Genomic DNA, 21,583 nt, shown 5'->3' with positions numbered 1-21,583 from the left:
TCTGGAGTCTTTACCAGTACTCTCTGAAGTCCACATTAATGCACCACATTTTGTGCATTCTATGATGGGGTTATCTTCGGATTTAGATGTGGAGCCTTTATCTGTGGTTAAACGTGTTTCAATTTGTTTAGACATATTGTGGTTAGTATTTTTACAGTAAAAAGCGTTTAATATTTTATAAAGAGATATAATATATATATGATTTCATGTATTTTGTAGGCTCAGAAGCCATTTTGAAAAACACATAAAGTAAAAATTCTTTTATGATTTTAGAAATCCGCATTGAAGGTTATTGGCAACCAAAGTTTTTCATCAGAATTATCTAACATTGATCGGATTTGGTTTCTTAATTATCGTGATCATTCTCGACACTGATTTTAAATAGTAGTTTTAAATATGTACCTTTCTTCCCAGTTATTGTTGGGTGTAAGCGATGGGATTCTCGTGGAGCATGTAGACCTATGCGTATTACATATGCAGATGAATAAATAAGGCTTTGTAATCGTTTCTTTAGTGTTTTGTGGTTGACAGAGATAGTTACCTTGCGGTAGGGATAACGTTCGTTTGGATAGCAACATGGCTTTTCTCATCCCTCGTGCGTTTTTGTGTCTCACTGGTTAAATGGTAAGCGATCCATTTAAGAGAATATAAGCATAAGACATTGAGGAACAATAATGTTTATAGGTTTATCAGATTTTATACTGTAAATGTCACATTTATCACAGCCACCTGTACGATTAAATTAGATAACTCAATTAGTTTATCAATAGATACTGATGAAGAATATATTATTATAATTCTTTTAAACTTACAATCATAATATTTGGGTTTGAACGTCGGTGGATTGCATATCTGATTGACTACAAAATATAATCATAATTTAAAATAATATGTTTGTGGAGTACAAAATAATATATCTTGAGAGTAATGACACACCTTTGGGTTTGTTGCGTGCTCTGAGTGGGCGACCTCTTTTTCTTTTTTGTGTGATTCCGGTAGAAGTTTCTGGACGAATACAATTTAGGAAGGTGTTATAATATATCTATATACTATTTTCTTTAAAGTTATGGGAAAACAACATATCACAAATAAAGTTTAAGGTATATTTTATACTCATCGTTATAAAAAATTATTTAGAAGAATGTCACGGTGCAGATCATTATGCAAGCCTCGGTGAGGGCAACAAAGAATAAAATGAGTAAAATGAAACTAATACTCTAGATATATGAAAAACTTTTAAAACTAAAAAAATGGAAAATAATAAAAAAATAACAAAATTTAAAAATTGTAAAAAATAAAAATAGGTAAAAAAACTGAGGAAAAATATGATAATTAAGACGGTAATAGATCGTGCAGAAAGTTAGATAGTGCAGATAATGCAATAATAGATAGGGCAGAAAATTATTTTAAAAAGTTCATCTTGTATTAGAAATTAATATTTAGCTAATTAGTAAATATTTCATAAAAATAAAAATTATTTATTCTAATGGTTTTTTAATTGATTATATATGTATAAGTTTGAAAATTATTAGCCTCGCGAGTGCAAGCAAAACACATATCATTCATACAAAGAAGAAGAAATTCATTGGCTATATACATACATATTATTACTTTTCTTACCACTTTTTTATTAAAAGAGTTTTATCTTATGTTTATCAAACCATATACATGCTTTTCCCCTTATTAACACTAACTCTTATTAAAATGGAATAATAATATATGCGAACTCCAGCTTCTAATATACGTATAAAATACAAAATAACAAAAAATTGAGTGAGTTTGTATAAAATATAAGACAGTAATAATACAGAAAATATTAGTTTTAGTCTATTTACTATATAGAGAGTTTTTTTTAATTTTTTTACCATGCTATTATTTCAAAAAGAATTATCTTATGTTTATCAAACCATATACATGTTCTTTTCTTATTAATACTAACTCTTATAAAAAAAGAAATAGTCATATATGAGAATTCCAGGTTCTGTTATATGTCGTTAATAAAATGATAGTAAAATACAGTGCTTTCTATAGTATACAAATAAGTCCACGAATATAATTTATGTTTTTTAATAATTGATTACTAACCTTACAAAGTTTTAACAGATTTGTGGAGACCAGTTGGATCTCATCTGTAATTCAGTTATAAATTTTATAGGCTATATGTAATTATTCTACAATATGATCGATAAATGTATAATATGTCAATCATAATTGTATTATAAATTTTTTATCTCATTTTGAATTGGGTTATTCTTATAAATAGACTATTTTCAAGTTTTGGTCACTAAATTATATCATAAGGAGGAAAATTACCAAATGTTTCATTTAATAGGTAAATGACATTAATACCCTAGATATATTTAAAAAATTTATAAAATTTGAAAAATAAAAAATATATAAATATTAAAGAAACATAATAAAAACTTTTATAAAAAAAATTAAAAATAACAGAAAAAATTAAGGAGGAAAAAATATTTTTAAAATTTTTTTTGGATTATATGTTTTCAAATACGAAATGTTTTTGTTTTTTTGTTTTTTTTCCCCAAAGTTTTTTTTTTCAAAACATCATTAAAATTTGTAAATTAAAAGCATAATATTAAAATATGCTATGAGTAATATCTGTCATTTTCTCAACTTATATATTAGTTTTTTTATATAGTTGGAACAAATATATGCTTTAAAAAAATAAAATTATAAATACCTAGTGTTTTCATATTAGTGTATTTAGCTTAGTATATTGAGAGACATGTGAAGTTCTTGCAGAGTTATTAGCCTACCTTTTATAAATAAAGATTGAAATGTTATTATTTAATAAAAATAATTTGCGATGTAAAAGAATATAAAACTTTAGATACCTGTTATCTCCATATTAATATATCTAGTTTAAGTATATTGGGAGACATGCTAAACCAAGAGTTGTGGTTTTGTTTTATACGTGTTCTGTTTTAAAGCTATATGAACTATTCTCAATTCCGTTTGGTAAATACAATACTATATGCAAAAGTATGTATTTTTGTACCTGCAGTTTCCAAAGGGGGTGTTCGAGGTGTGTTCTCCATTTTTGTGTAACTTTATCCTGAGAAGCAAATAGATTGTTAACTATAGGGGTGGATTAATATTCGTATACCGTTTGTTTGTAAAAATGTGTTACACTTACAGAGTCGTTTGGCGAGCTTTGTAGACAACTGTAAAAGGATCTAAGTAAGAACAGAGAAGGGGAAGAAAAATGTTACAGAGCGTTTTGATAATCGAATATGGAGATGGGAGTAGAAAGCGTTTTGTTTAATTCTTTAGGAGAAAGGTTTAGGAAAGATATTAAAGTGATTGAGATATGAGAATATTTTTTACGTTAGTGAAGGAAAATACATTTAATAATTGTGTTTGACATTAACGATATTTTCTCATTTTAGTAAGTAAATCCTAATGTATTTACGGACCAGTTGGGTTTTTCATAAACCTTATGGATTTGCGATATGGAAATATATTCATACTATTCGTTGGATTTAAGTCAATCAAATGAAAATAAGTAAAAAATAACATGTTAACCCAAATTATTTAAACACTCTGATATTTGATAACAAATGATTCTTAAAAAAACTCTGATAATTCAAAATGAGAGAAACCAAAGTCAAGGAAAAAACTCTCATAATTCAAAGACATAATGAAAAAACCATGCAGGCAATTGTAAAGGAGACAAACACGTAAACTGAATTGAAGTTGCAATCTCTGAGAAGTGTCACGAGAACCCTAGTTCCCACACTTAGGGCGTTTAGCTCTCTCCAGCTCAGAACTGTCACAGGTTCTGTTACTCCCATCTGCTGAATCCACACGGTTTTCGGATGTCTCCTCAGACGTCGCAGTAGCCTGGTTATCTTTCGAAGACACTGTGGCTGGTGAAGTGTCTAGTGGGAGGATCTTGGTCACGGTAAGAGCTCGGGTCTTACCAGAAAAGTTATGCTCTGTAACTTTGACACAAAACTTATGCTTCTGACCGATGGTGCTGATTAGAGCTTTCGGAACAGGCGCCTCAAGGTTAACTCCTTCGTTCCCATTAGCCTGACATTCAATCAAAACAGGGCCAGGCTTATACGTTTAAGAGTTTAGCATGATGAAAAGAAAACAACATCTACCCAAAACGTTTCAGAGCTTATATACCTATATAAAGTTACCTCAAAATAGCTTCTGACTAACTCTGATGTTGGCTTCCCAGTCAGCTAACGACCAGCTTCACCAAGTAGCACAAAGACAGCTTGCTCTCTGTTGTCATAAACGGATATCTTTGACAGGTACCTGTTATGAAAGAATGAGAACATAATACCAATAAAAACTTAATTGAAGTTCAGGTCAGAGTTCTTACTGTGGAACACCATATACGTTAACCTTTCCACACTTCTTGTTTGTACAGATCAACGAAGTTGGACCTTTGCTAACCTTAGAATGGCACCCACTGCAGGCAATATAGTACCAAGAAGAACCATGCACTACGTCATCGATCGTAGCCGTGCACTCAAAGAAGGCGTTCTGCGAATTTGCATAAGAATATAAATTTCTCTTAGTGATTGAAGTTATATAGATTGAGTTTACCTTTGCAGATTCCTGCTCGATGTAGGAGAATACTTCCCCTATAGTCAGTCATTGTCTCACGTTTGGTGACTACCTCTGCATTAACCTGCTCAGCAATTGCAGGATTAGAGCCCAACCTGAGATAGAGTAAAAAAATTTGAGTTAGTCAGTCAACGCAGTGAGATAACGCGAGCACTTCATTGAGAAAAAAGAGTAAAAGCAAAACACATAAACGCTTACCAACTGAAGTAGTCTATTGTAGGTTGGACATCATAGTCCATAAACATGAAGAGGACATTGAGGTCAAGGCCAGAGTACATGTTGTCAAATGAAAAAACCCATTAAAGAACACAAAATGTTGATATATAACTGTAAGAAACCTATAGTATAGATAAAAATCAGAATCTCCGAGAGTCTTCGTGTTAACGGTCGTGACCAGTAACACAGTGGGTGTGCCCTCGTACGACTTGAACTTTTTGCAGAAGTCTCTTGCAGCCTGATCCCAAAGGTATAGCTTCATGACCGGTCCACTGGAAAAAAAACCGATACTAAATAGTTAATAGGAGTAAAGAGAAGTAGTTTCCAAAAAACACTGTACACCTACTCATGTGATTGGACATGAATCAGAACACGCCTAGCTTTTGCTATCTCCACTTCGGCAAGAACTGGTGCCTCAACGATACTCTGACCATTAACCAACTTCATGTTGCCAACAACATCTAGATAAACATCACAATAGTTACATCTAAATTAAAATTCATCAACATAATGAATCACAGCAAAAAAATGTTTAAATATTGTCAACTTTTTTTGTCTTACACATTTTATAAACTTTAAGTTTAAAAGAATCTAAGTAATTCTAATAATCCAATTTTTTACGTACTCGACAGATATCTTTATTCATAAAAGGTAGGCTAATAACTTTGTACCCTCGCAAGAGCTTCACATGTCTCTCAATATACAAAGCTAAATATACTAATATGAAAACAACATGTATTTATAATTTTATTTTTTTTAAGCATATATTTCTTCTACGGATATAAAAAAAACTAATAAAATCCGAGGACCGAGTTCAGAGAATACTGAACAAACCCAAAAAATTGAATCAACCAATCTCAGATCTACGTATCTAAGCAACATTCTAATTATCAAGCAACTCAACTAAAAAATAACGTTGGGAATCACAGAGCTTACCGTAGAGGTCTCCTTTGAGATTGCAGTTAGCTTGAAACTCTTCATATGAATGGAACCGGAAACTGTCCGCATCAAAATGAGTGGGACAGTATAGAAGAACCATCAACTCCGAGTTCCATGAGAACGACACTGTAACGGTATGATCAGCAACCCGAAACACTGATTTGTTTCTGGATCCGTAGAAGTTGTTGAGTTTGTAAACAGATCTTCGCTTCATCTCAGGCAGATATTTTTCAATACGCCATGGGGAAATGAATCCTTGAATAACAGTTCCCTGCGAATAACAACATAAGAGAAACCAATATACGTAAGTGAAGAACGATAAGCATAAACTTCTTTCGAAATGATAAAAAACGGTTAATTACTATAACCTGTTCGTCGATGAGTAGCATCTCCATGCCAATAAGCGCCTTCTTTAGCGGATTCCAAGCCTCCCAGAAATGGATGAGCCGAAACCACAACTGAGCTTCGTGGGGACCCAGCGAGAGATCTTTGAAGAAGACGACTTTTTCGTCGTTATCGGAGGACACAATCGACTTCCCATGTGGTTTCATCGCCATCAATTGAGTTTCTAGGGTTTTTATTTGTACACGGGGGAAGAAACAATATATAAAGAAGGAGGAAAGGGGGAAGATGAAAAGAAACCATAAGAAGAAATTGATGGCGGAATTGATTGAAAGAAACCGATCGTGAAGAATGGGATGATCAAAACACAGAGGAGAAGACGAAGAGAAATGGGGAAAAGAAGGAGAGACTCGCGACTTGCCCCTATAGATCTAGGTTTAACTAAGGAGTAAGCCGTAACACAAACCAGACGAAGCCTATTAGCCCATACCGAAAAACGAATCAAACCCATTGAAACAAAATCGAAGCCCAGCCCGAAACCAAATGTTGTGAGTGGCTGATTATTTTAGGTGACGTGGCAGCCTAGATTTTGAGAAAATTGAGCTTTTAGTATTGTGATATTATACTTGTAAATAAGGACAGAAATCGGCCGTAAATTTATGACTTCTAACACTACTTTATTCGGCTGGCACATTTTTGTTTTCTGTCGCGTCAGAATTGACAGCAAAAGCTTTCATCATTACAAATGGAGTAAAATCGACTACTCATGGCTTAAATGTCATATACCATATCATTAATATCAATTAGTGTGTAGTTAGCAAATATAGATTTCAGTTGGGTATATTTAACTAATTGTCTCTAAAATTAACTAAAATTATATAAAAATAATTATTTGGATGATATCTTAATTATTATTTTTATCTAGGATACTTGAGATAATTTAATTTATTCAATACTTTATATAAATTACATAAATTTTAATATTTTATCTGAATAACTCGATATTTATTTAAATTATAAAAAAAAAAAAACTGAAATGAATCAAAATCAAATTATATCCTGTACCCAAAGTAACCAACCTAAACTGAACCAAATACCTGGACTGGATGGATACCACCAACACCTAAACTTAGAAATTCGGTTTACACTCTGGTTTATTCCGGTTTTATCAATAATTAGAGATGGTTTGCTTAAAACTGGACTCCGGCGAAAAAAGTTGCGATCTTCAGGTTTCTCCGACAGAAAAAAAACAGAGTGATGCGGTGGAACAAGAAGAACGTCATCAACCTCGTCTCCAGCTCCACCCACCTCCCTGCCCCTCTAACCCCGCCGCCACCCGAGATCTACCGCTTACCCCTTCCTCCACCCAAACCTCCCAACAACAACATCTCAATCCCTCCCACTCTCACCCTCTCTCCATCTCCACGTCACTCCCACTTCCTCAACTTCCTCGAATCCAACCTCCCCCACCACCAAACCCTAACCCCCCAATCCCTCATCGCCTTCCTCCGCTCCAGCCTCCGCCACCACCCTCTCTTCGCTCACCACGACTTCGCCGTCTTCACCTGGGCCTCCACCCTCGACGCCTTCCGCCACGACCACGACTCCTTCCTCTGGATGTCGCGATCCCTCGCCGCCACCCACCGCTTCTCCGATCTCCACCGTCTCCTCCTTTTCATCTCCTCAAGCCCCTGCCCTTGTGCATCAGGGATCTTCTCCTGCCCAAAGCTCGAAACTTTATTCAATTCCGCGATCGATGCCTTCTGCAGAGCTGGGAAAATGGATTACGCGTTGTTAGCGTTTGAGACGATGAGGAGATTGATCGATGGGAAGCCTAGCGTTGGCGTTTACAACACCGTGTTGAATGGGTATGTGAAGAAGGGTTGTGATATGGAGAAGGCGTTGGGTTTTTACAAGAGGATGGGGAAGGAGAGAGTGAAGCTTGATGCGTGTACGTTCAACATCCTCATCAACGGTTATTGCAGGAGCGGTGAGTTTGATATGGCTTTGGGTGTGTTTAAGGAGATGAGGGAGAGAGGTTGTGAGCCTAATGTGGTTAGCTTCAATACTATTATAAGAGGGTTTTTCGGGAAGGGGAAGGTTGAGGAAGGTGTTAGAATGGCTTATGAGATGATTGAGTTAGGTTGTGGAGTCTCTGAAGCGACTTGCGAGATTCTTGTTGATGGGTTGTGTAGAGTAGGTTTGGTTGATGATGCTTCGAGGCTGGTGATTGATCTTTCGGGGAAAAGGGTTTTACCTAAAGGGTTTGATTATGGGGGTTTAGTTGAGAAGCTTTGTAGAGAGAAGAAAGTGGATAGAGCGGTGGAGATGGTGGAGGAGGTGTGGAAGAATAATGGTGGAGCTCCGTGTTTGATTGCTTGTACTACACTCGTCGAAGGGTTGAGGAAATCAGGAAGAGCAGAGAAAGCATCAGAGTTTATGGAGAAGATGGTGATGAATGTAGGTTTGGTTCCTGATAGTGTGACGTTTAATTTGCTGCTCCGGGATCTATGCGATTCTGGTCGTTCGATGGATGCAAACAGGTTGAGAGTGTTGGCGACAAGCAAAGGTTTTGAGGCCGATGAGACGACGTACCATGTTTTGGTTTCGGGGTTCTCGAAAGAAGGGAGAAGGAAGGAAGGAGAAGTTTTGGTGAATGAGATGTTGGATAAAGACATGTTGTCTGATATCTTTACATATAATAGATTGATGGATGGTTTGTCCACCGCTGGAAAATTTTCAAAGAATCAAGTCCCGTTAGTTTAACCGGTGAGACTTCTTCGGCCAAAGGAATATGTCAAACACATTTGATTTTGAAGAAAATGAGATAAAATGAGATATGAAATGGAAACCAAGTTATATAGTAGAGGTCTCATAACAGTTTAATTGTTAATAACTGCAAGTTTATTAACAGTAACCCCTTGAATTCTGTGACTGGAGAGAGATTAGGTATGAAGTGTAACGTTAACAATATCTCCAAAGCCAAAGCCAAAACCTATTCAGACAAGCAAGCTCACTTTTGTTACGAAAAGCAAAGTCTTCACTTTTTTCTTTTTTTCTTTTTTTTTGCTTTGTAGAGAAAATCTCCTTTTATTAGAGTTTTTAGTAAAAAAACTGTATTTTTTCTTGTTCATGGAAATATGAGAGATTACTTTGCCTTGTCTACAACGTTTAAAGTTACACTAAACTAGTAAAGGATTCACTTTACTCTCGTCTTATTCCTAGCAATGTCAGTAAAAAAAATTACTAGCAATGTCAGTTTTGTTGTGTAATATAAGTTAGGAAATAAAATTTATATATGTGTATCGTGAGTGGAAGAGAGATTTGATAAAACTTAAAAAGAGAGAGTGATGAGGCAACGTAAAGAGAGAGAGGGGTTGACTTTTTCATTCGATAATTGATCATGTGATACAAAGACATGCGAGGATATTTATAGTGAGAAAAGACAAAACTTTAATTAATATATCTTTTGTAGATATTTTCTAATAGATAAGCATAATATCTAATACTTCTATTTGTTTATCTATTTTGTATTACGTAGTGCCTTATTAAAAACCTAGTCATGGAAAAATTCATTGGAACAAAAACCATGACAAAGGAAAAAGAGTACACTCCCGTAATCTCCTCCTGAGAATAGTGGACATAGCTTTCTTGTCATAGGTCACGCAAATGCCGCATTCCGATACCGTAGACGTGTTTTCGAAATATTGTAGTCGGAAGAGCCTTTGTGAACAAGTCAGTCAGATTGTCGCATAACCGTACATACTCGATGTCCACTTCTTCATTTTTCTCGAGCTCTCGTATGTACGAGAAAATTTTTGGAGGGATGTGCTTTGTTCTGTGACTTTAATGTAGCCTTCTTTAAGTTGAGCGACACACGCCGAATTGTCTTCGAATATTTTCGTTGGCTCTTTCTCGTTGACTATTCCGCTTGATTCTTGTATGTGGTGACTCATTGACCGAAGCCACACACATTCTCGACATGCTTCGTGAAGCGCAATAGTTTCTGCATGATTCGAAGAAGTCGCAACCAGAGTTTGTTTCTGCGACCGCCAAGAGATCGCGATTCCACTAATTATAAAAACATAGTCGGTTTGCGATCGAGCCTTATGAGGATCTGATAAGTATCATGCATCTGCAAAACCAACCATACCAAACTCGGGTTTTCTAAAATACATTAACCCTAAATCAACAGTACCTTGGAGGTAACGGAATACATGCTTTATTCCGTCTCAGTGCCTGTGAGTAGGAGCAAAGCTATATCTTGCTAGTAGATTAGTAGCAAAAGCAATATCATGCTTAGTACAATTTGCAAGATACAAGAGCCCACTGATAGCACTCATATAAGGTACTTAAGGACCTAATATCTTCTCGCTATCTTCACAGGGCCTAAAAGGATCTCTCTCAACATCGAGAGTTCTACCAACCATTGGAGTACTCAAAGGAGTCGCTTTATCCATATAAAAGCGTTTCAGTAAACTTTTCGTATAGTTTGATTGATGCACAAATATTCCTTTTCGGAGATGCTCTATCTGGAGCCCAAGACAAAACTTTGTCTTGCCGAGATCTTTCATTTCGAACTCCTCTTTCATATGAGTTCGAGCATCATCAACCTCCTTTTGAGTTCCAATTATGTTCAGGTCATCTACATATACAGCAATGATCACAAAGCCAAATGACGATTTCTTTATAAAAATGCATGGACATATCGCATTTTTCACATATCCTTTACTCAAAAGATATTCACTTAAGCGATTGTAACACATGCGTTCGGATTGCTTTAACCCGTAAAGTGATCGCTGTAACTTGACCGAACAAATCTCCCTGGATTTTTCTTTCAATGCCCCTGGCATTTTCAATCCCTCATGGAGTTTCATATATATAACGTTATCCAACGATCCATACAAATATGCAGTCACAACGTCCATGAGATGCATTTCAAGATTTTTAGACGCCGTTAGGCTCATCAAAAATCTAAACGTAATTGCATCCATTAACGGGGAATACGTTTCCTCAAAATCAAGTCCCGGTCTCTGGAAAAAACCTTGGGCAACTAATCGGGCTTTATATCGTGTTACTTCATTTTTCTCATTTACTTTTCTCACGAATACCCACTTATACCCAACATGATTTATATTCTCAGGCGTTATGACTATAGGTCCAAAGACATTCCTTTTATTTAGGGAGAGTAATTCAATTTGAATGGCCTTCTTCAACTCCTCCCAATCATGTCTTTTCTGACAATCTAAAATGGACCTTGGATCAGGATCATCATTTTCATGATCGATCTCTTTGGACACAGAAAAAGAGAACATTCCATCAACGTCTTTGATCTTATTTCTGATCCATAATTTTTCATCTCGGGCGTAGTTGATGGAAATCTCATATTTTCCTGTTCCCTTCTCGTCATCTGGATCATCTTTATTTATGTCTTTTTCAGATATTTTTCAGTAACAGATTCTTCTGGAACCTTTCCATTTATGTCTTCTTTAGACGTCTTTCAATATCAGGTTCTTCTGGAACCGTACTATTTTGCTCATCCAATTTTTTTTTTCTTTCAGGAATTTTTATCTTTAGAACCCGCTGGCCTCCCCCTTTTTAACTGAACCCTAGGTTCATTCAATTTGTTTCCATCAGTTTATTCTTTAGGAACATCAACTCTACATGAAACATTTTCAGCGGGTATACATGACGTCGTCACCCTTCTCGTATTTGTGAACGCATCTGGTAACTGGTTTTCCAAATTATGCAAATGCACAATTTTCTGAACTTCCAACTCTCTTTGATTCGTAAGGGGATCAAAGTGTAACAACGATGGTGTACACCATGTAATCTCTTTAGAAATTCTACTAATTCCTCCTCCTAACGCTGGAAATTCATCCTCATTAAAATGGCTATCGGTAAATCGTGTCGTAAACATATCACCAGTTACCGGTTTCAGATATCTTATTATACTTGGTGACGTATAACCCACATATATTGCCAATCTCCTTTGTGGGCCCATTTTTGTTCTTTGTGGTGGTGCTACCGGAACATAGACCGCACACCCAAAAACACGGAGATGGGATACATCTGGCTCTTGCCCAGATGCCAATTGTAATGGAGAGTACTTATGATATGCACTCGGTCTTAACCGAACCAGTGCAGCCGCATGCAATATAGCATGACCCCATACAGAAATTGGGAGCTTTGTTCTCAAGACTAACGGTTTTGCAATCAACTGCAACCGTTTTATTAATGACTCGGCCATGCAATTTTGTGTATGCACATGGGGAACTGGATGCTCCACATCAATCCCCATTGACATACAATAATCATCAAATGCTTGCGATGTAAATTCACCAGCATTATCAAGCCATACTTTCTTAATGGTATACTCTGAGAACTGTGTTCTCAGCTTTATTATCTGGGCAATGAACTTTGCGAAAGCCGTATTTCGTGTCGTCAAAAGAGACACACTTGACCATCTACTAGATGCGTCAATCAATACCATGAAATACTTAAATGGCCCGCACGGTGGGTGGATCGGCCCACATATTCCACATATATCACCATGTATTTTTTCTAAAAATATTGGTGATTCATTGCCTACTTTTGTTGGTGTTGGCCGAGTTATAAGTTTTCTTTGAGAACATGCATTACATGTAAACTCGCACGTTTGCAAAAATTTTCCGACCATTCGAATTTTGCACTATCTTTCTCATCATGACTGAACCAGGATGTCCTAACCTTTCATGCCAAATTTTAAATGTATCAGTAAACTTCATGTTTACCACAGCATAGGACTCAGTCATGGTTATTTTCGTACAATATAGTCCAGAGGATAACATTCTTAACTCTTCCAATATATGTTTCCTCTCGGACTTAATGCAAAGAAATTCAATGCCATCTTTACTCATAGTCTCAATATGATATATATTTTTTCGGATATTCTTAAAACTTAACAAGTTTCTATGAGACTTGGGGGAATACAATGCATCACTTGTTTCAAATATTGTTCCCCCTGGCATTGAAAATTTCGCTCTTCCAGAGCCCATAATAATCTTTGCATTACCAGATATTGTACTTACGCTTCCAGTGTAATCTTTTATTTTGAGACTGGAGAAATATTTCTTATCTTTAATTATCTGCCAAACACAAATTTACATCCATAATCTCAAAGTTTGGCATTTTTCGGAATATAAAACATATATTATTAAACATGAAACATAACAAACATAACATATATCTTACAACAAAAGATATAGATACTATAATACATTCTACTTATATCACATCGATTTATATCACTCATCGATACTCTCTGGCTCAACCAGAAAGTCTGATACGTCGAGATGAGTATCATCGTTTAAACCATGAAAGGATGGCCCATGTTCATCAGAGATGAAGTTTGTTTCACCTCTTCCTTTCTCTTTTCCCTTTTGGGATTCTCTATACAGATCGGCTAAATGTTTTGGCGTACGACAGTTACGTACCCAATGACCTTTCATGCCGCATCTGTAGCAAACTTTTCCCGTTTGCCTTTTATCATCCCGGTCCTTTTCATTCCTTTCATTCTCGTGGAAGTTCTTAGTATTTCTTTCATCATAGGGAAATAATCTTCTTCCTCGTCCTCTTCCACGACCATGATAACGGTTTCCACCACGTCCACGTCCTCGTCCTCTCCAATTATCATAACTGGATGATGCAACATTCGCTTCAGGGAATGGAGCAGATCCAGTGGGACGAGTTTGATGGTCTAAAGTCACGAGTTGGTTATTCTGCTCCGTTACAAGGAGGACTTGCATCAACTCCGCTACAAGGAGGACTTGCATCAACTTCGAGTAACGGGTATATCCATTCACCCGGTACTGTTGCTGCAGGATTACATTTTCAGGATGGAACATGGAGAGATTTTTCTCGATCATATCATAATCACTTATTTTCTCTCCACATAACATCATCCTCAAAGTAATTCCGAACATCGCGAAATTAACTCATTAACACTTTTGTAATCCTGGAACCGGAGATGGATCCACTCGTGTTTAGCTTTCGATAAGATCACATATTTCTGTTGATCGAACCTCTCTTTTAAAGATTTCCAGAGGTCACAAGGATCCTTTTTCGTAATATATTCATCCTTTAAACCATCATGGATGTAGTGTCGTTAAAATATCATGACTTTTGCTTTTTTCTCATGTGACACCGTTTTCGAACTATCGATGATTTCCAAAAGCTTGTTTCCTCTCAGGTGCATCTTTGCATCCACTGCCCTGGTCATATAATTATTTTCCGTAATATCCAGGGCATTAATTTCGAGCTTTGTCAAATTCGACATGATAACTGTATTCACATAATAATATATAAATATAGTAAAGACGGAAATTTAAATGCAATGCAAAAATTAAAGACATAAAATAAAAGCATAAACTTAAATTGCAGAAATTTAAATAGCATAAATAAAATCGGGAGGCTCACCCTACCACATGATCCGAGGAGTCATAGACTACCATATTGATCTTTTTCAAAATCCGAGGAGACATGTTCTACCATTTTGACTTTTATTTATTTCAAGGTCCGAGGAGACTTAGTCTACCATTTTTCACCTTTTATTTTTATTCACGGAGGCAAAGCCTACCACGTGTTTCTCTGATCGTGAAGGCATAGCCTACCATAACGATCAGTCGGGGAAGACAACGCCTATTATCCCAAAAAATAAGCGGAGAAGGCCTAACCTCTCACTCCGAAACAATAATAAAATTTAAATAAATAAAATATATTAGAATACATAAATTTAAACATTACCTCGGATGGTTTAAGAACTTTCGGATTGATAAGTTTTTTTTGGTTAGAGCTTCTGGATTGATAGACTTCACTAGTATATGAGAGTTCGTGCTGATAACGTGTTGTGTAATATAAGTTAGAAAATAAAATTTATATGTGTATCGTGAGTGGGAGAGAGATTTGATAAAACTTAAAAAGAGGGAGTGATGAGGCAATGTAAATAGAGAGAGGGGTTGACTTTTTCATTCGATAATTGATCATGTGATACAAAGACATGAGAGGATATTTATAGTGAGATCAAGTCGGTGAAACAACCGACTATAAAGAAAAGACAAAACTTTAATTAATATATCTTTTGTAGATATTTTCTAATAGATAAGCATAATATCTAATAAGTTTTAAAAAAAAATTGGGTCACCGGCTCACCGGCACCGCCGGTCCAGAGTGCTACAACGCCTAAAACGCCCCAAAATATTATGCCCCTTTCAACAATATTTTTTTTTACTTTTATTTTGTTTGGAAACAAAATATTAAATTGTTTTTATTATGCTGAAAAAAGTTACTCTAAAAATGTTTACTAGTGTGGAAACCTCCTTAGTCCATCGGTTTAATTAAGGGTTCATTAATGCTTCTACACCAAAAGATCTGGGGTTCAAATCTCAGAAAATCCAAATTATACAGATTACGAAGAAAAGAGGTTACAGGAGATCTTCAACATGATGCATGGTGTACCATCGGACATGGATCTCATAGGACCGCTCGGAGTGGCGCAGTTAGACGTGTATTCACACAAGGTGGTAAAATTGTCGGCTGTGGAATCGTCTATTTAATATTTCTCATCGTTGTAATAACATAATTAACCAAACGTTAAAAAAAAATGTTTACGAGTTTGTAACCCACAAAGAATAAAAGAAGAATTATATGTGGTAATGCTAATGAAAGTAGAGGGAATAAGAATTGTATGTGGTAAATGACATTGGTCAAGAAAGGAGATGTTAAAGAAAGATAGTCAATAAAGGAAACCAGATGGATCAGATTCTTTCGTTATTATCTACTCTTTCTGTTTCATAATAAGTGTCATTCTAACATTTTTTTTGTTATACGAAATGTTTCATAATAAGTGTCATTCTAACATTTCTTTTTGTTACACGAAAGTGTCACTTTACAATTTCAATGCAAATTATACTTACTTTCAGCTAGAAAATAATTGCAAATTGCATTGATTTTATAAATAATTTTATTTATCTCAAATACTATTGGTCAAAGAGATGTAATTAATAACAATTTACATATATTCCAGTAACTTTCTCAATCTGTGTGAAAAATGTTATAGTGACACTTATTCTGAAACGGAAGGAGTAAAATAAATTAAAAAAATAGAAGAAGGAAGACCCACAATTCAAACCAATACATGTGAGGTAAAAATATAAGATGCCAAAGCCATTGGACCAAAGCGAATTATTAGTATTTGGTGCCCCTAAAAGCATCCCCAATGTAAAACTCCATTTTTTCTTCAAAATGAAGTAAAAGTGAATATGAAGTAAAAAATGCTCAAACCCTACTTCATAGTGATGAACAAAAAAAAATAGATTATTCCATTTATGGAGTAAACTTCGTTATGGAGTAAATATGAAGTTGGGTGAAATATGAGGTTGGGTTGAAGCATTCTTTATTCTATTTTCACTTTTACTCTATTTTGGAAGAAAAAATGAAGTGAAGTTAGAGACGCCTAAGAAGTATATATTTTTTGGCGCCTAAAACTCTAACTTTATGAGCTTTAGTCCAGGGCTGGCCCTGGTCACTGGAGTCCATTTTTATTTTTGCTGTGTCGTTTACAGATGAATTTGGGCTGCCGAGTATTTCCTGATTTTGATAGCAACAGCTCGAAGAAAGATGTAGCCATGGTACAAACCGTGGCATCCACGTCTTATCTCTTGGAACATCCAGATCAAGGGAAAGGCTTGGTTGATATAAAGATATGAACTTGGTCCTTAGGTTCTGTCATTTTTTGGGCTGCAACTTCTGGTGATGGAAAGCATATATAAACCCACTACGAATAATAAAGCCATAGAGGGTTAAAAAATGTGTGCCTCTGTCTCTCAGGTCCTGAAAGAAAATAGTGTGAAACTGTGAATACCGTTTATTGGTTTAGACCAAGATGTTTGCTTGATTTCTGATGATGTGCACCTTTGATTTATTTTGCTACTACCATATAGAAAAATCAAATGTTTTTGACCAAGAGGTTTGCTTGAGTTTCTGACTCTATTTTGATACTATCGTATAAACATACTAAAATCAATAAAAAAAATCATTAAGAAAAGATGAACCCTTTTAAAAAGAAAAACCTATCAAAATAATATCACAATTATAAAAAAACTACCAAGTTACAAAACAAAAAGGTTGAAATGAAACAACAATAACTAAACATAACTAAAGACTAGAGAAACACACATAAATAGGAAAAAGAAATTGAAGACAACCATAACTAAAAGCTGAATATAATCTTATTATATAAAGTAGAGATTTACTTTTTTTTCATGATGATATGTCATCAAATAAGGCAATGAGAGCACGCCACGTGTCCCAATTTTAAAACGCTGCGCTTCATTAATGGAAACAGTGGTCTGCTGCGTTTTATTTACGGTTTTGTTACAAGGCCAGAGCTATTTGTTTTCTAACTTATTTATACATAGTTTTAGGCTAATGTGGTTTTGTAAATTGGGCTTATTTTGTAGATTAGCTCGTGGTTTTGTAAATTGGGATTATTTTGTAGATTAGCTCTGGCCCACTCTGGTGGTGTCTTCTCCAAAACGCTTGCTACAAAGAAACTCAGACAGTCGCCACCGACTAGCAGCAACCGTTTTCCCTTCCATCAATGAAGATCTCAGTGTTAGGTATCGCTTTACTTCAATTGCAAGCTTTTCAAATTCGTCGTCCATGTTTTGTCGATTGGAGTGCTTCTAACGGGGAAATGAATTCAGGCACCGTTACACCTGTCCACTCGATTCATGAATCATCATTAACACTTATTTTCCACTCATGACACGATCTCTCATTCAATGAATGAATCTTCTCACTCATTCATCTCTGTGGATCCATTACTACAAATATGTAAGTTTCCTTCCTAAAAATTCATTAGTTCATTCCATTTAATCAATTTTGTTTAAAATCTCTCAGCGATTAGAATGGCTCCAGTCTGCTACTCGGTGATTTGAAGGCCGGCTGTTGTAGCTCCACCGTTGAAGTGCGTCTCATGAGATTCTGGGAGGCTCGCAACGTTAAGAAAGCCAACAAGCTTATGGTGTTGATATGCTCTTCCTCAACACAAAAGTATTTTCCAGGGAACAAAAACATGAGGACCTTCCAGTTTCATGAGAGTTTATACTTTCTGATTTCATAAGAGTTCTGAAACTTTAATTTTCCGCCTTTTTCATACAACTCTCATGCAGGTCTCATCATTTACATGTATCGGTTGTGATGATACAAACGCAGTCGGTGTTCTTAGGTTGACATTATTTTCATTCCGTTCATATTATCAAGCATCACCAAAGTTCTACCTTCTCCCAGTTGAACGTACAACTTATATGGATCCGTCTATGTCTTCCAGATACCGTGTGGAGCCTGCTATCGCAGATAAGACTGACGAAGGTAATATATCTTTGGTTTGTTGGAGTTCTTAATAGGTAAAATGTTATCTCTTAGATCTCCTTTCATAGTAAGATCTGTAAATGGTGATATAATGCAATTTGATGTTCAAGTTTTCAGATTTGAGCCACGAAGAATTTAAGAACAAGTATTTGGGGCTCAATACTGATAAAGGAAGAGGCGATGATGAAAGATCGTATGAAGAGTACGCTTATAAGGACGTTGATGTCGAGGCTTTGCCTAAATCTGTTGATTAGAGAATGAAAGGAGCCGTGCGCTATGTCAAGAAACAAGGCTCTTGCGGTAACCTAAAATCTTGCATGTACTTTTAATTTTTTTTTAGATTTTTTTTTAATTGTTATGCATGAAGTTATTCGGCGTTTTCGACAGTTGCTGCAGTGGAAGCTATAAACAAGATTGTGACAGGAAACTTGACAACATTGTCTGAGCAATAACTCATAGACTGTGAGTCTGTGACACAACTTACAGCAATGGCTGAAAAGGTTGTCTCATGGATTATGCTTTTGAGTAAGTTGTCGAGAACAGAGGTCTTCGCAAGGAAGAGGATTATCCTTATTCCATGGAAGAAGGAACTTGCTAGACGCAAAGGTTTTTGTGTAACTGCGAAAAAGGAATAAATTGGTCATAATAATTCTCTTTGCTTTTAAACAGGATGAATCTGAAATGGTAACTATCAGTGGGCACCAAGATGTACATATAAATGATGAGAAATGTCTCTTGAAGGCATTGGCTCATCAACCTCTCAGAGTTGCTATTGATGCTTCTGCTAGAGAGTTTCAGTTCTATAGCGGTGTAAGTACATTATTAAACCCTTGATCAAGAAAATGAATAGTCTTCTCGATGTTTGAATTATTGTATTTCGGTATATGAAGGATGTCTTTGATGGGCGGTGTGGGGTCGATTTGGACCATGATGTTGCTGCAGTTGGGTATGGATCAAGCAAGGGTTCAGATTATATCATTGTGAAAAATTATTGGGGACCAAGATGGGGAGAGAAAATTTACATCAGGGTGAAGAGGAACTCTGGAAAACCCGAGGGTCTCAATCAATAAGATGGCTTCTTTCCCCACTAAAACGGAGTGATGATATCATTTTATCTTATTTGCATTTGATTATTATCTTCATAACAACATGAATGTTGTCATGAAATTGTTATTTTACTGAATATAAACGTTGTAACAACTATGAGAAATAACAACAAAAAAAATGATTCAAACTATAGAGAGCATTATTAAAGTGAATAAAAAATAGAAAGTACATTAGATAATAGAAGAAGAGTACATTAAACAGTTTCTTGGGTTACGTAATTGTAAAAAACAAAATGTCAAATACAAAAGTGACTTCCTTTGTCTACTAAACTTGAATATGAGTCTTTGTATCTCGATCATCATTGTGTCTGAACCAAAGTGCTTGCCGAGGATTTCCTCTAAAAAAACAATTCAATTCATGAAACAAATATATAACTAAGAGAGAAAATAACTTCATCTACTTACTCCAATCGAATGTATTTTTAAGAAAAACTCTATGTTACTTATTGATGTAGTTAAACTAAAATAACCATTACGAGAAAGTAAATAATTACTTTATAAATTTTTTATTATAGTTAAAAAATAGTATAATTTCTAAAATAAATAGTTAAAAATTGTTGTTAAAAGTTATAAAAGTTAATTCTACTTTTAGTTAATAAATTTAATATTTTTAAACAATTTGATTATTAAATTATTTACTACGGGCGGGTTTACCCTAGTTGAACATATAGGAAAAAATGATTGAAAGCATATAAATGGGAAAAGACACATCAGACAAGGATTCTCCAAAATCAAGAGGCGAAATGATGGTGAAGGTAGGCATACACATGGGTAGATACACAATCTAAAACTATGCAACATAAATGAAGATTTGAAAATCAATTTTATTGTTGGTCAATATTTGTGCGGCTAACTATATATGATAAAAAATCAATACTTTTATAAAAATTATTGAACATCAAAGAGTGAAAAGGACAATCATGTTGATAATGACGATTGAACATTAGCTGACAACCTAAGCACATAGTCATATCATTTTGAAGTGACAGTCACAACATTGTTTTTCTTCTTTAGAGTCAGCTCGGTTGTCCAAATAGTGATAGGATTACCTTTCCTTCCAACTTTCCTAAAAGCTACTAGTGTAGCACCAACATCAACCACACTTAGTTGAACCTATTGAATCTAAAATCAAATCTGGCAGCAGAAACATCTCTCACTCAAACTAGAACATTTTTCCATTCACAATCTCTCCATTCACCAGCTTCATCATCAAACCAGAGTAGCTTCCTTCCAATGACTCTAAGCAGAATCTTTCCAAAGAAAACTGTGTGGGAATAGCTCTTAACCCACAAGGAAATACTTTTGAAGGTTCACTGAACCACATACCATTGTGAGCATCAAGAACATGCTTCATTGACTTATCACTAGAACTGGAAGCAGACCACAGAGCCAGTTCCTCAGTAGCAGTAGAGCCAATCAAGAACACTATGTTGTGCATGTGCATGTAGAGAAGGGGATCTTCTACCACTCTCCAGAGTTATCGGTTGCACAGAAAGATTCTGGAAACAGACCCTTACCACCACAACCTCCAAGAACAAATATGGTCTCTTTAATTACAAACAGAAAGCTACTCTCGATCTCTATTTGGCCATGTATCAAAGATACAGTCTCGTTCCAGACACGAATTCCAGAATCTAAAGATTTCAATTTAGAGTAAACCTGGGAAAGAACAATAAAACAGTAATTGATAGACAGAACAAGGGCTAAAAGATGTGCAAAGATTATTTTGGATTGAACAGATATATTGTCGACCCAACACTGGTCATGTTCGAATGTCCAAGAAAATACTCTGCGAAGAGTAATTTCATCAGCCAGAACTCTGACGAAACAGTGGCCTTGTCACTGGTCTTGTCAAGTTTCTTCCCAAGACAAAACCAACTATGCGTAAGCTTAGTAGAGTTGTTGTCACCTAAACATAGGTACACCATCGGCTCCTTCAGTCCTTCTGATCACCTCTTGAAGAG

The 21,583-nt window shown here is 35.5% G+C and overlaps 3 protein-coding genes, 1 long non-coding RNA gene and 1 pseudogene across 4 annotated transcripts; 2 read left to right on the top strand and 3 right to left on the bottom strand.

Moving 5' to 3' along the window:
* Positions 1-3,567: 3,567 nt before the first annotated feature.
* Positions 3,568-4,670, bottom strand: LOC106341411. The gene is made up of 4 exons (XR_001269642.1): positions 4,585-4,670; positions 4,358-4,521; positions 4,170-4,290; positions 3,568-4,056 (listed from the first exon to the last, which is right to left on the bottom strand). It is a non-coding gene; the product is annotated as an uncharacterized LOC106341411 (long non-coding RNA).
* Positions 4,671-4,816: 146 nt separating this feature from the next.
* Positions 4,817-6,333, bottom strand: LOC106338002. Its single transcript, XM_013777081.1, has 5 exons — positions 6,129-6,333; positions 5,758-6,031; positions 5,168-5,282; positions 4,969-5,093; positions 4,817-4,881 (listed from the first exon to the last, which is right to left on the bottom strand). Exons 1-5 carry the CDS (start codon positions 6,315-6,317, stop codon positions 4,817-4,819), a joined length of 768 nt encoding a protein of 255 aa, XP_013632535.1. The 5' UTR covers positions 6,318-6,333.
* An 826-nt stretch (positions 6,334-7,159) lies between these two features.
* LOC106336920 (pentatricopeptide repeat-containing protein At2g36240) lies at positions 7,160-9,320 on the top strand. Its single transcript, XM_013775898.1, has one exon. The coding sequence runs from the start codon at positions 7,360-7,362 to the stop codon at positions 8,866-8,868; it is 1,509 nt and encodes a 502-aa protein (XP_013631352.1). The 5' UTR covers positions 7,160-7,359; the 3' UTR covers positions 8,869-9,320.
* A 4,068-nt stretch (positions 9,321-13,388) lies between these two features.
* LOC106338001 lies at positions 13,389-14,066 on the bottom strand. Its single transcript, XM_013777079.1, has one exon. The coding sequence runs from the start codon at positions 14,064-14,066 to the stop codon at positions 13,389-13,391; it is 678 nt and encodes a 225-aa protein (XP_013632533.1).
* Positions 14,067-18,770: 4,704 nt separating this feature from the next.
* Positions 18,771-19,614, top strand: LOC106338000 (annotated as a pseudogene).
* The last annotated feature ends 1,969 nt before the right edge of the window (positions 19,615-21,583 follow it).

The sequence above is a fragment of the Brassica oleracea genome, chromosome C4 (genome assembly GCF_000695525.1).
Source record: "Brassica oleracea var. oleracea cultivar TO1000 chromosome C4, BOL, whole genome shotgun sequence".
NCBI lineage: Eukaryota > Viridiplantae > Streptophyta > Magnoliopsida > Brassicales > Brassicaceae > Brassica > Brassica oleracea.
Note: the sequence above shows the minus strand (reverse complement) of the source record. Positions and strands in the feature narration are given on the sequence as shown.